A 14,382-nucleotide genomic window follows, 5' to 3' on the forward strand; every position below is an offset into this window, starting at 1 on the left:
ATGGAACAGCCAAGAGCACAGGCACCGGGGTCAGTCTGCCTACACTCAAATCCCAGCTGTGCCATGTGTGAGCCATGTGACGCTGGGCTACTTACTTAGCCTTCCTGGAAAAATCATACCTCTTCACTGGTAGAATCATACCTACCTCTTGGGACTGTTGGAATACATTAAAAAGTGCTTACTTAACAGTGTATGACATATAGGAAAACAGATGCAGCAAAAAAAAAAATAATAATAAATGGTTGCTATGGAAGTAAGGGGAGGGGAGAATAGATGGGTAAGCATCCTACAGGGAGTTTTTAGGGTGGTGAACTAACTGTTCTGGATGCTGTCATGGAGGTACCCAACATTCATCAAAACCTACAGAACTGTCCAACACAAAGAAAGAACTGGAATGTACACTATGGACTTTAGCTAATAGTAATGTTATCAATAATGGCTTATCAGTGGTAACAAATTTGCCACACACTGTTCCACTATGTAACTGTTATACACACTGTTACACACTTAACAAATGTGCCATGCTAACTGAAAACATTAATAACCAGGGAAACCTGGAGTGAGGGTACATGGGAATTTTATCTGTTCAATAAAACCTAAAACATAATCTAAAAATGGTGTACATAAAGTATTGACTGACATGTTACATCCTTAACTTTACAAGGTATTTAGTTATTAGCACAGTAGTCCTTACACAGTGAGGACTCAATAAATAACTACTATTTTTAAATTAGCATTATTATCATCACTTGGTACCTGACTGCTAATACTAACTTTCTTTTAGGCATTCTAGGCTGTCTTACTAGAATGTACATTTTTATGAAAAAAGATGTCCTGTTTGTCACTTTGTACCCTCCTGAGCATCCAGTGTGGTATCTGGCAAACACTAGGCGCTCAGATACATGCACACTGCTAGGCCTTGTCTAGAGCCACCCTGACCAAACCTTAGAAACAGGTTCTGGGGCGGGCTCTGGTAGCGCGCATGGTTCCCGGGCCTTGGTCCCATCTGACTGGGTCATGCCAGCACCTCCTGTCACTCTGACTGCTCAGCCTGACTGCCTTGCAGATGACCTCATTTCCTGAACTAGTCCTTGGCCTCTAGAGCTGTTGATACGTCCCTGCACTAGCTGTGGCAATTGGAATGTTGATGAAATATCCGATCAAGCCTCTACTGCGAGGTAAACCTAAAAGTTGTTTCTCTGCCTCCTTACTATAAGGACTCACCACGGCATTCCCTGAATTGACACTACTCCATTACAGGAAAATGACTAAGAATTTCATGCTAGCCATTTCCTTTTTGAAGTAAAGGCCTCTGAACGTGTCACCTATGTAAATAAATATACTCCCCCCACAACCTGGTACATTTATACCTAATACTTACAATTTGTTCCTGGTTTTGTGGAGAATTGGTGGCACCATTTAATATCCACTGTAAGTTCTGTTCTCCCATGACCAGGTTGGACTGCAGGATGGCCGTGCTGGGAGTCGGGGTGATGGTTATAGTGGGATTACTAGTTAGGACAGAGTTGGCACCCAGGGGCAAAGTCTGGACCATGGCCGGCAGGGGCTCAGTAGTACTTTGTGGTGGGGCTGGTGCTGCTGTGGCTGACGCAGAAGCCCCAGCAACAACAGAGAGTCCTGGGACGATGGGCTGCGGTGCCTGGGGGTGCGGAAGAAACTCTTGATGATTAGCAGCAAACTGCGTGCTGTGGGGAACAGGCACTTCTGGAGGTTGTAAGAGAGCAGGGGGGTTGCCAAATGCAGCTTGCTGGGGACCAGTTCCCAGGGAGGGAGCAGGCGGAGGAGCAGACGGAGCTGAGGCTGGTGGCAGAGGCTGAGGTGGCTCGGAGATGACAGGCTGCAGTACAAGTGGAAGAGATAAAGATGCTGAATTTCCTGTGGGTGGCGGAACATCACTGACTGACTCTGCATCACCATTAAAACTTTCAATCAAGGCGGCTGGCAAGAAAAAGAAATAGAAATGTATATACACATCCTGAGCCTCACAGGAGCCACAAAAACAGTCATCATGGGCTAAACAAAAGATAGCTCAAGTCCCTTGGAGTCAATTCCTTCATTGCTAGCAGGCTGGCTTTCTGTGTTTCATATTCTGACACACCTCCGGTCAAGGTACCAGGTTCTGAGATTGACCTCTTTCTAAATATGAAGCAGTATAGATTTGACCATAAAAAAAAGGCATCCTAAGGTTTTTCTAGAAAACAGACTGGACCAGGAATATACCTGTTTTCTGACATGAGCAGGGAATACACCACTACTGTGGAGCTTCATGGACAGACTGTCATGCGAACAAGGGTTGATCTATACATGTGAAGCTGGGTTCCTGGGTGCTGTCCACATAGGAGCATCTCATCAGAAGAAAAGGCTCACAGCTTCTTCCATTTTTTTAAAGCCAACAAGAAGACTATGAGAAAAGGAGACCCTCTTCTTCAGGAGCTAAGGAAAGTCAGTCAAAAGGCCCTATCTTCCGACCTTTCACAGAAAGTCAATCACAAGGCCCCTATCTTCCGACCTTTCACAGAGAGCTGGCTGAAGTGTCTCACTGTCCCTGTCATTCAGGCTGTCGATGTGTGTGAATTCCCCTCCCAGCAAGACAGTCTGGCCAACAAACCTGTCTGCTGAGGATCTTCCTGAATCGCTGCAGCATCAGAATTCTGGAACATTGATTTAAAGATGGTTGCTGGTGAAACTGTGCTGAGGTCCTGGTCCTGTGTCTGATGGAGAGAGACAGACATGAGACTCGCCACCACAGGAAACACACGGAGCAGCAGGACTGCTACGCATCCTGCTTCTACCTTCTATTCGAATGTGACATGTATTTCCTTAAACCTCAACTAAACGAAAGATTAGGTCCTCAAATGCTCTGAAACACGAGTTGGAAAACTATGACTTGCAGGTTGATTGCTAATTCTTTAAATAAAGTTTTACCCAAACATAGAAACCCTTTCATTTATGTATTGTCTACGCTGCTTTTGTGATACAACAGAGTTGTGCAGCTGTGAGAGACCATGTGATCCACAAAGCCTCAAATATTTTACAGTCTGGTTCTTTATTTGTTATTATTTTTATTTGTTTTTTTTTTTTAAACAGAAAGGAATTTCTCCCTTCTTTTTTTTTATTTTTTATTTTTTATTTTTTATTTTTTGACAGGCAGAGTGGACAGTAAGAGACAGAGATAAAGGTCTTCCTTTTGCCGTTGGTTCACCCTCCAATGGCCGCCACACCGCGCTGATCCGATGGCAGGAGCCAGGTGCTTATCCTGGTCTCCTGTGCGGGTGCAGGGCCCAAGGACTTAGGCCATCCTCCACTGCACTCCCTGGCCACAGCAGAGAGCTGGCCTGGAAGAGGGGCAACCGGGACAGGATCGGTGCCCTGCCGGGACTAGAACCTGGTGTGCCGGCGCCGCAAGGCGGAGGATTAGCCTAGTGAGCCGCGGCGCCGGCCAATTTGTTATTATTTTTAAAGACTTATTTATTTGAAAGGCAGAGTTAGAGAGAGAGAGAGAGAGAGAGAGAGAGACAGAGAGACACACACAAAGAGAGCGGGAGGAGGGAGAAGAAGAGGAGAAATGGAGGAGAGGAGAGGGGGAAATAGGGAGAGGAGGAGAGAGAGACCCAGCATCCTGAAACTCCCTGGTCTTTTGTTTAGAAAGGCTGACTCACTGCTTGCAATGCCAGCCTCCCTCACTGGAGTACTGGTTCAAGTCCCAGCTGCTCCATTTCCAATCTAGCTTCCTGCTAATGCACCTAGGAAGGGAGTGGAGGATTGCTCCAGAACTTGGACCCCTGCACCCACGTGGGACACCAGGATGGAGCTCCTGGCTCCTGGTTTTGGCTTGGCCCAGACCTTGCTGTTGCAGCTATTTGGGGCGTGAACAGAGGATGGAAGATCTCTGTCACTCTGCCTTTCAAATAAATAAGTAAATTTTAAGAAAAAAAAAGTTTCCTTATTCCTGCTCTAAGAGACCAAATCCACATGAAATTGGACTATATATAATATCATTATTACGGTCTGAACATGCTTTGTCCCAGCGAAACTCATGTTGGAGTTTAATCTCTGTGAGGTACCGAGAGGCCAGAAACTAGGGTGTTTAAAGGCAGGCTTTTGGAAGGTGATTAGGATTAGGGTGGAGTCCCAGGATCGAATACCAGTAGCTTTAATAAGAAGAGGGAAAGACCAGGAAGTACACACACTTGTACTCTTGTCCCTTACTTTAAAGCCTACTGTGGTATTGTGTTATTAGTAACAGAAAATGAACCAATACAATTACCCAGTAACTTGCTTTTCTTACATAATAAAATATTGTGAATATCTTCCAAGGTCGTTGCTTAGTATCTATGGTATTTTACTATATATACAAGGCAAGAAAACAATACAAAGGAACATACAACAACTCACAATAGTGACAGTCTTACACTTAAAAACAGATGAAGGTGGAGGACACCACAACACAGGGCCTGGCAGCACTAATAAAATGACCATTCCTCACTTCAGTCAAGGGAAGGAGGAACACTACAATTCTCTTACCTGCAGTCTACCTCTACCCCTGCGTTCAGAAGGACGTGACAAAGGCTTACAGAAGTCCAAGCAAGGGACAGAAGTAAGTGAAGGAGGGGGCAAGAACAGGGAGGCTACCACAGACTGGAGAGGATGCCCCAAGGCATTTGTTTATTTTACCTAAAGATTTATTTAGTTACTTATGTATTTATCTGAAAGGCAGAGTGAGAGACAGATAGAGGGAAGTCTTCCATCTGCTGCCTTATCCCCCAGCTAGGTCCAGGCCAGGCCCAAGCCAGGAGCCTAAAACTCCATCCAGGTGTCCCACATGGGTGGCAGGAGCCCAAGGACTTGGGCCATCTTCTGCTGCCTTCCCAGGCACATCAGCAGGGAGCCTGGCCTGAATCAGAGCAGCCTGGACTCCAACCTGCGTGCCAGTATGGGATGGGGGCGTCAAAACAGGCAGCTTAACCCACGGAGCCACATCAGCCCCACCCTCAGGCAGCTGAAAAGGGCTTCGCTGAATGCTGTCCAGGACTATACTGACCAAGGATTACCAGAGCCACAAAAGGGGCATTATTGGGATTTTTTAGAATTTTATTTGTTCAGTTTTATTTATTTGGAGAGAGAAAGAGCTTCCATCTGGTGGTTCACTCTCCAAATGCCCACAAAATGTGGAGCCAGGTTGAAACCAGGAGCCCAGAACTCAATCCAGGTCTCCCGCATGGGTGGCAGGGACCCAATTACTGGAGCCATCCCCTGCTGCTTCCCAGAGTGCACATCAGCAGGAAGCTGAAATCGGAAGTAGAGCTGGGACTCAAATCCAGTCACTCTGATACAGGATATGGATCTCTTGACTGCTATACCAAATGTCCACTCTCAAAGTTTGATTTTTAGATAAAATTCTACTAATTTATAAAACGACAATGAAAAATTTCTAAGCACTGTATATACCAAACCAAAATCTATCTTCAGGCCAGATCTTGCCCTAATATCTGCTAGTGTTTCAGGGTCACTTGACAACAGTTCTGCTTCTGGGATGGAGAACTCAGGGGTGTCCACCTATCTAGAGGTCGAGATGAAAATGCTCTCTGAAACCAGGAGGGGGCCAATCCCTTTAGCATGATTTCATCTCCTGGAAAAAACAGAGGGAAGTCCAGTGATTCTGAATGCCAATATGACGGAAGCAGAAGGCAGAAACCTCCGTGCAATGTCATCCAGAGTTAAGCCTCACCGTGTGGCTTTCACACCTTCCTTGTGACACAAAGAGATAGATACATTTTACTACATATACACATACATATATTTTCCAATTACACGCCTATCCATATGTGTAGCTGAAACACAGCTTATCCTTCCTATATGCAATGTCGCCAGATATTTTGTTTATGTCTTTTAAATGCCACTATTTTATAATCTAATGAAGTGCTGAAACCCAGGTTGACAGACAGTGGGCTCACTACCACTAAGCTGTAAACTTTGCAACTTCCTTGTGGTCATTATTTTGTTCTACTTGCTAATAAATCATCATCAATTGTAACACGATGAAAAAAGAATGGGCTTGGGGCCGGTGCTATGGCGTAGTGGGTAAAGCTATATGGGCGCTGGTTCGAGTCCCGGATGCTCTTCTTCCAATCCAGCTCTCAGCTATGGCCTGGGAAAACAGTAGAAGATGGCCCAAGTCCTTGGGCCCCTGCACTAGTGTGGGAAACTTGAAAGAAGCTCCTGGCTCCTGACTTCAGATGGGCATAGCTCTGGCCATTGCGGCCATTTGGGGAGTGAACCAGTGGATGGAAGATTCTCACTCTCTGCCTCTGCCTCTCTGAAATTATGCCTTTCAAATAAATAAATAAATCTTAAAAAAAAAAAAAAGCAGTGTTCCTAGAATGGCTCCAAACCAGAAAACTACCCAAAAGCCTAAGAAGAGGAAGAACCAAGTGCAGTATATTCATTTAGTGTTACAGAGTTCAACGACAGTGATGATCTATAACTATAAGCAAAAACATGGATTGATTTCTTAAACATAACATAGGGAGAAAAAGACCTAGGCCAAGTATACAATCAAAATTACAAAAACCCAAAACCAGGACACTGATCTTCACTGTTAGAAGTCAAGACAGTGGTTATCCTCAGGGAGAGAGAATGGCTATTGAGGGCTTGGTGGGTTGCAGGGCTGCTAGGCACACTGTTTCTTGAGCTGGGTACTGAACACACAGGAATGATAAATTGTGATGACTCATCAAGCTCTGTATTTGACACATGAGCTTTTCTGTGTATATATCACACCAGTAAAAATTGTTTTTTTAATTAAAAAGAAAAGTTAAGTACAGAAGCCACTCCCAGGTTTCAGGCAAAACTTCTGAGAACACAGTGAGTGAGAACAACTCTCCAAAGTAGAGAAGACAGGAACAGGCTGAGTTCAGGGCCTGGAGCAAGGAGCAAAGAGCAGGCAAAACACTGAGAGCTGTGTGGGACCAGGCTGGATGCCAGAGCTCAGTGGGCTATTCCCTAGCATCTTCAACCATCCTTTAACAAAAGGCCAGAGTGAATCAAAGTTCATTGCTAGGACACACATACACATATGGTAGCTAAGAAATACTTAAAAGGATTATTTCATACAAATTTACCAATTGATTTTAGTAAGTTCTCATTTTTAAAAAGCAAAGCAGAGGAGCCTGCACTGTGGTGCAGCAAGTTAAGATGTTGCCTGCAATGCTGGCATTTCACATGAGAGTGGTTTGAGTCCTGGCTGCTCCACTTCTGATCCAAAACCCTGCTAATATGCCTGGGAAAGCAGTGGAGGATGGCCCGAGTGCTTGGGTTCCCCCCTGATACCTATGTGAGAGACTTGGATGGAGTTCCAGGGTTTGGCCTGGCCCAACCCTGGCCACTGTGGTCATTTTGGGAGTGGGCCAGCAGACAGAAGATTTCTCTCTTCCTCTGATTCTACCTTTCAAACAAAATTTAAAAATTGTTGAGAAAAAAAGAAAGCAAAGCAGGGGTGGGCATTTGGCACGACAGTTAAGTTGCAATTTCAAATGCATGCATCTAGCATCAGAGTCCCTGGGATTGAGTCTTGGCTTTACTTCTAATCCAGCTTCCTGCTGATGCAAACTTTGAGAGGCAACAGGTGATGATGGTTCAAGTGACGGGGTGGGTCCCTTCACCGTGTGGGAGACCTGAATTGGGGTCTCAGCTCCTGGTTTAAGCCCAAATCTGGCTGTTGTAGGTATCTGGGGAGTGAATCAATGGATAGAAGCTCCCTTTCAAATAAATAAATAAGGGGCCAGCGTTGTGGCATAGCAGATAAAGCCACCGTCTGTGGTGCCGGCATCCCACATGAGTGCCGGTTCCAGTCCCGGCTGCTCCACTTCCGATCCAGCTCTCTGCTATGACCTGGGAAAGCAGAAGATGGCCCAAGTTCTTGGGCACCTGCACCCTTGTGGGAGACCCAGAAGAAACTCCTGGCTCCTGGCTTCGGATCGGTGTAGCTCCGGCCGTTGCAGCCATTTGGGAAGTGAACCATCGGATGGATAACCTGTCTCTCTGCCTCTCCTTCTCTCTGTGTAACTCCAACTTTCAAATAAATAATCTTTAAAAAAAAATTAAACTAACTAAATAAATAAAAGCAACATTGTTTTAAGGAATTATGACCATAGTTTCAAAGACTAAAAACAAACTATTTTCAAATCTGGGATAAATGCTGGGGAATAACACATGGCTGGACTCCAAGGGTTAGAACTCCTCTCTCAATGATGTGAATCATGGTTAGAGAAGGCTTCCTTTTTTTTTTTTTTTTTTTTTAAGATTTATTTATTTATTTGAAAGTCAAAGTTACAGAGAGAGAGAGAGAGAGAGAAGGAGAGGCAGAGAGAGAGAGAGGTCTTCCATCCGCTGGTTCACTTCCCCATTGGCTGCAATGGCTGGAGCTGCGCCAATCCGAAGCTAGGAGCCAGGAGCTTCTTCCAGGTCTCCCACATGGGTGCAGGGGCCCAAGGACTTGGGCCATCTTCTACTGCTTTCCCAGGCCATATCCCTGAGATGGCTTCCTTTTTTTAAGTACTTAATGTCCCCATATACCAGGTTACCTTCTCTGGTGACCCTTAGGCTCCAGAAAGCTCCTCAGTCATATGTAACAGTCCTGGCCAGACAGCAGACTGTTAAGCCACTTAACATATTACATGTTAAAGAGTATTACACCAAGAAATCTTAGGTTGGAGGGCTTAAGGTCACCAATGTAGAAATTTCATTGAGAACACTGGTTCTGAAATTTGAATATGCCATAAAATTATATAAAGTGCTTCTTTAAAAAATGTATTTACTTATTCTTTATAAAAGGCAGAGATAAACAGACCGAGAAAAAGAGAGCGGATTTCCCACCTACTGGTTCACTTTGCAAATTCCTGTAAGACCAAAGTTAGGCTAGGCCAAAGCCAAGAATCCAGAACGCAATCTGGGTCTCCTAGATGGGTGGCAGAGACTCAACTACTTGAACCACCACCTGCTGCTGCCCGGGGTCTTCATTAGCAGGAAGATAGAATCAAAGAGGAGCTGGGACTGATACCCAGGCACTATGTGTCTTAACTGTTAAGCCAAACACCTGCCCATGAATGTAAGCTTTTCTCTCTGTTTTTCAGATTGGCTTATTTCTACTAATCTATCTTCAATTTAATTAATTCTTCTGTCATTTCTGCTCTGTGATTAAGTCCTTCCAGTGAATTTCTTATTCGAGATATAATTTTCAGTTCTAGAATTTGCATTTGGTTTATTATGGTCTCTATTTCTCTACTGAAGTTTCCTATTTCTTCAATCATCACACACATATTCTTTTATGTTCTTGAGCATACAGTTGCTACTTAAATATCATTTTCTATTATTTCTAACACATACAAGGGTCATTTTTGGGTTTGTCTTCATACATTACCTTTCCTCCAAGTAGGGGAATAGTTTCCTGTTTTTTCACATTTACTAATTTTGGATTGCTCTGGACATTGCAAATAACATACTGTAGAGACTGCTGTACTTGTAGAGATTGTACAGATTCTGTCACACTTCTCAGATGAGTGTGGATTTGTTTATCTGAATTCTCTTACCCTGGAACCTTTGTTCAGTACTTTAACCTTAGTGGAGACACTCAGAGTCCATCCCACACATCCACAGTTCCAGAGCTGGAGGCAGAATTTACACACAGAACCTGGGGCTCCCCACTTCATGACATTCCTTTACAGACTATCCCCCTAACCTTCCAGGTACAACCCTGAACTCTGCCCTCTGACTACTCAAGTCAGTAAGACTGAGTTTTCACTGACTTTGGCCACCTTGTTTGGTGACAAGGGAGCTTGGCCTGAGGTGGATAAGCCATTAAGTTGGTATGCCCAACCAATGCCTTTTACTACGTCCCAAGCTACCCCTTCTCTCCATATTACCCTTTTATTTCTTCTTCTTTTTTGACAGGCAGAGTGGATAGTGAGAGAGAGAGACAAAGGTCTTCCTTTTCCATTGGTTCACCCCGCAATGGCCACTGTGGCCAGCACACTGCGCTGATCCGAAGCCAGGAGTCAGGTGCCTCCCATGTGGGTGCAGGGCCCAAGGACTTGGGCCATCCTCCTCTGCCTTCCCGGGCCACAGCAGAGAGCTGGACTGGAAGAGGAGCAACCGGGACAGAATCCGACGCCCCGACCGGGACTAAAACCCGGGGTGCCAGTGCCGCAGACAGAGGATTAGCCTATTGAGCTGCGGCACCAGCCTCTTCTTATTTTTAAAGATTGGCTTATTTAGTTGAAAGGCAGAGTTACAGAGATAAGAGCAGTGGGGAAAAAGAGATCTTCCACCTGCTGACTGACGCTGCAAAGGCCAGAGCTGGGCCAGGTGAAATCAGGAGCCAGGAGTTTCACTCAGGTCTCCCACGTGGGTGCAGGGGCCCAAGCACTTAGCCCATCAAGAGCATTAGAGGGAACTAGATTGGAAGTAGAGGAGCTGGGACTCAGAATGACACCCATATGGGATGCCAGCATCGCAGGCAGCAGCTTAACCCACTATACCACATGCTGGCCCCACTTTTTTATTTTTTAAAAAACTATTTGCTACTTACTTACTTATTTGAAAGGACAGAGGGAGGGAAGGAGGGAGGGGGAGGGAAGAGAGAATGATATCTTCCATCCACTCATTTACTCACTAAACGGTTTCAATAGTCAGTGCTGGTGCAGGCTGAAGCTACAAGTGAGGAACTCCATCTGGGTCTCCCAAGCGGCAGGAACTCAAGTACTTGAGCCATCATCTGCTGCTTCCTAGGCTTATTAGCGGGAAACTGGATCAAAGTGGAACAGTGTAGACTTGAACTGGCACTCCAGTATGCGATGTTGGTGTCTCAAGCAGCGGCTCCACCCACTGGGCCACACAGCCCCCTCATCCAGTGTATGAACGATATGTCTTTTGAATAAATGCATTTTAAAATGCACTTTTAGACACTATTGCTAGACTCAGTGGGCATGGAACATTTTCACAGCATTCCTGACTCATGCAGGCTCTCCTCAAATACGCAACCTTGGAAGATTCATGGAAGGGGCAGCACTGTGGTGCAGGGGGTGAAGCAGTACCTTGCAATGCCAGCAGCCCATATGAGGGCTGGTTTGAGTCCTGGCTGCTTGGCTTTTGATCTAGATCCCTGTTAATGCCCCAGGGAAGGCAACTTATATCAGCCTAACTGATTGCGCTCCTGCCTACCACATGGAAGACCTGGATAGAGTTCTGGGCTCCTAGCCACTGTGGATATTTCAGGAGTGAACCAACAGATGGAAGATCTCTCCCTCTAACTCTGCCTCTCAAATAATAAATCTTTAAAATAAAAATAAGATTCACGGAAAATGCATATTATGAGGAAACTATGCATGAATCTCAACTTTTCTGCACCAAAATAAACATCTTTTAATTCAATTTTCCACAAATTTTTCAAAGTACTCCTAAACCTTCCCATTACACATATTCATTACGTATATAGTCACAGAAAATCTAGCATAAGCTGTATTTATTTACAAAAAAGGGACAAAAACATCCAGACTCAAAATCAGTGTTAGCATCACAGGAGAAGGCTCAGATTCTCAGGAAAGAACCTATACAAGCTCTGACTCAACGCAGGGTTCTATGACTACCATCCCAGAGCAACAGGAATGGCAGGAAAGCTTAATCAGCATGAAGCAAACAATCAGGTAAGACAGAATGTCTCTGTCCTCCAGTGGAGGCCTGCACAGGAGCTTCCCTTCCAAAACTCAGTGGGGCGAGTTTAACAGGGAAAAAGACTAGACCTGGTCCAACAGCAGGGTCTGAGTAAGTGCAGAAACTGGAATTCTGCCCACATCTTACAGTGCTAGACTTTAAGTTCCTCAAGGGCAAACCATACCTACTACCACAATGAGCCCAGCACTGGCACGGTGCATGATGAAGCAATCACTCAATAAATATTTGTCAAGTGAATAAAAAAAAGAGTTTCTAGGGTCAGAAGGTTATCCAGTGAGTAATGTGGGTCAAAAGGCTTTAGGCATCAGAGAGAACAACCTCTTCTGGTCAAGAACTCCTCTCAGGAGAAGGAAATAAATATTAAATGGTCAGGGGTTAAATAATAAAAACTAGAAGACTTCAAAAAGACTGGCCTTCTTCAATTTAACTGTCAAAGGGAAGTTTTCAATTCTTTTTTTTTTTTTTTTTTTGACAGCCAGAGTGGACAGAGAGAGAGACAGAGAGAAAGGTCTTCCTTTGCCGTTGGTTCACCCTCCAATGGCTGCCGCAGCCGGCGCACCGCGCTGATCTGAAGGCAGGACCAGGTGCTTCTCCTGGTCTCCCATGTGGGTGCAGGGCCCAAGCACTTGGGCCATCCTCCACTGCACTCCCGGGCCATAGCAGAGAGCTGGCCTGGAAGAGGGGCAACCAGGACAGAATCCGGCGCCCCGACCAAGACTAGAACCCGGTATGCTGGCGCCGCAGGTGGAGCATTAGCCTATTGAGCCGCAGCACCGGCCAGTTCTCAATTCTTGAATCTATCTTCCAAGCATCCATATCTTAGTGTATACTTACTCTACTGGAATTTTCTCCCAAAATTCTATCTTCTGTGGACAGAAGGCTCAAGGCATTCAGATGAAGTGAGTGATTTGTATCCTGTAAGAGAAAACAAAATTCTAATTAAATAACAAAATCAGGATTTACAGTAGCATAACATATTACATGTAATAAAACACCTGATTTCAACTATTTAATGATCAGGTTCCCAATGTTTAGATGTCACCTGGATGGAATGAGTCATCCAAAACAGGGTTAAAAACATTATTTCATTTTTTAAAATCTCCATATTCTTAGAAGAACCTGTCATGGATAACCAGCATCCCATATGGGTGTTGGTTTGAGTCCCAGCTGCTCCATTTCCAATCCAGCTCCCTGCTAATGCACCTGGGAAAGCTGCGGAAGATAGCTCAAGTACTTGGGCCCCTGCACTCACATGGGAGACCCGGATGAAGCTCCTGGCTTCAGCCTGGCCTAGCCCTAGCCATGATAGCCATTTGGGGAGTGAACCAGTAAATGGAAGATCTCCCTGTCTCTCTCCCTCTAATTCTGACTTTCAAATAAATAAATAAAAACAAGACTATATAATGACTCATGCCCAAGAGTAACAAAAGCTATGAGGATATGAAATTAATATTTGTATAATCAGTGTCATCGTTGACCAAGTGATTTCACATGACTCACTGGCTATTCACATGAACCTACTGTGCTTAAATTAAAAAGCAAACTTTATCACAAGTATGAAAACAGAACAGCACAGTAAACACAGCGTTCAGTACTCCTGGAGTTTCAGGCGGCCACTGGGGGTCTGGACCATTTCCTTTCCCATAAAGAGGGACTTCTTGTATTCATCGAGTGTCTACTATGTATTAGGTACCACTTCAGGTGCAGGGATGCAATAATATACAAAACAGAGTTCCTGCCCCTACACAGCTTACATTCTAGTAGAAAAAGAAACAAATATATGCACAGTATGCAAGATGGTAAGTGCTATGAAATAAGAGGAACAAGGAATGCTGGGTAGGAGTTTCTCTTTCATTCAGGGGTGGGGAATATCTGGCCCACAGACCACGTGAGGCCTGAGAAAGCATTTGCTTTGTCCCTGTTAAAGCAATTGCAGGCAGGACTTGAAATTCAAAAGCTATAGCAGGCTAAGTTTGTTTTTTTTTTTTTTTTTTTTTTTTTTGACAGGCAGAGTGGACAGTGAGAGAGAGAGATAGAGAGAAAGGTCTTCCTTTTGCCGTTGGTTCACCCTCCAATGGCCGCCGCGGTAGGCGCGCTGCGGCCAGCGCACCGCGCTGATCCAATGGCAGGAGCCAGGTGCTTCTCCTGGTCTCCCATGGGGTGCAGGGCCCAAGCGCTTGGGCCATCCTCCACTGCACTCCCTGGCCACAGCAGAGAGCTGGCCTGGAAGAGGGGCAACCGGGACAGGATCGTGCCCCGACCGGGACTAGAACCCGGTGTGCCGGCGCCGCAAGGCGGAGGATTAGCCTAGTGAGCCACGGCGCCGGCCCAGGCTAAGTTTTAAGTTAAAAACGTTGTATGGCCCACAAATGATAAATATCCAAATGGCTCTTGGCAGAAAAAAGATTTCCTACAGCTGCATTAGATGGCTTCTGTCATGAGAAAAACAGAGTTGCTCTTCACTAAGATGGGAAGACTGCAGGAGAAACAGGTCTGGACATGTTAGCTGAGATGAGTATATGCTATCTGGGTGGAGCTGTGGAGTAAGTGGCTGCATATGCAAGACTGGAGTTCAGGGAGAGGCCCAGAATGGAGGTACCAACGTGGGACACAAAGGCAAAACGATGGCTTGTA

At 45.2% G+C, this 14,382-nt stretch overlaps 1 protein-coding gene across 2 annotated transcripts in view; it reads right to left on the reverse strand.

Annotated features, from left to right (window-relative positions):
• The window catches only part of MTF1 (metal regulatory transcription factor 1), a 60,562-nt gene that overhangs the window by 8,680 nt on the left and 37,500 nt on the right, over positions 1-14,382 (reverse strand). For both annotated transcript variants that reach the window (XM_062191004.1, XM_062191003.1), the window contains exons 7-9: positions 12,583-12,663; positions 2,630-2,732; positions 1,382-1,959 (exon numbers count right to left, since the gene is read on the reverse strand). In XM_062191004.1, the coding sequence (XP_062046988.1) occupies positions 1,382-1,959; positions 2,630-2,732; positions 12,583-12,663 (762 nt within the window). The remainder of the gene's footprint in view (positions 1-1,381; positions 1,960-2,629; positions 2,733-12,582; positions 12,664-14,382) is intronic.

This window comes from Lepus europaeus, chromosome 5 (genome assembly GCF_033115175.1).
Source record: "Lepus europaeus isolate LE1 chromosome 5, mLepTim1.pri, whole genome shotgun sequence".
In the NCBI taxonomy this organism is placed as follows: Eukaryota; Metazoa; Chordata; class Mammalia; order Lagomorpha; family Leporidae; genus Lepus; species Lepus europaeus.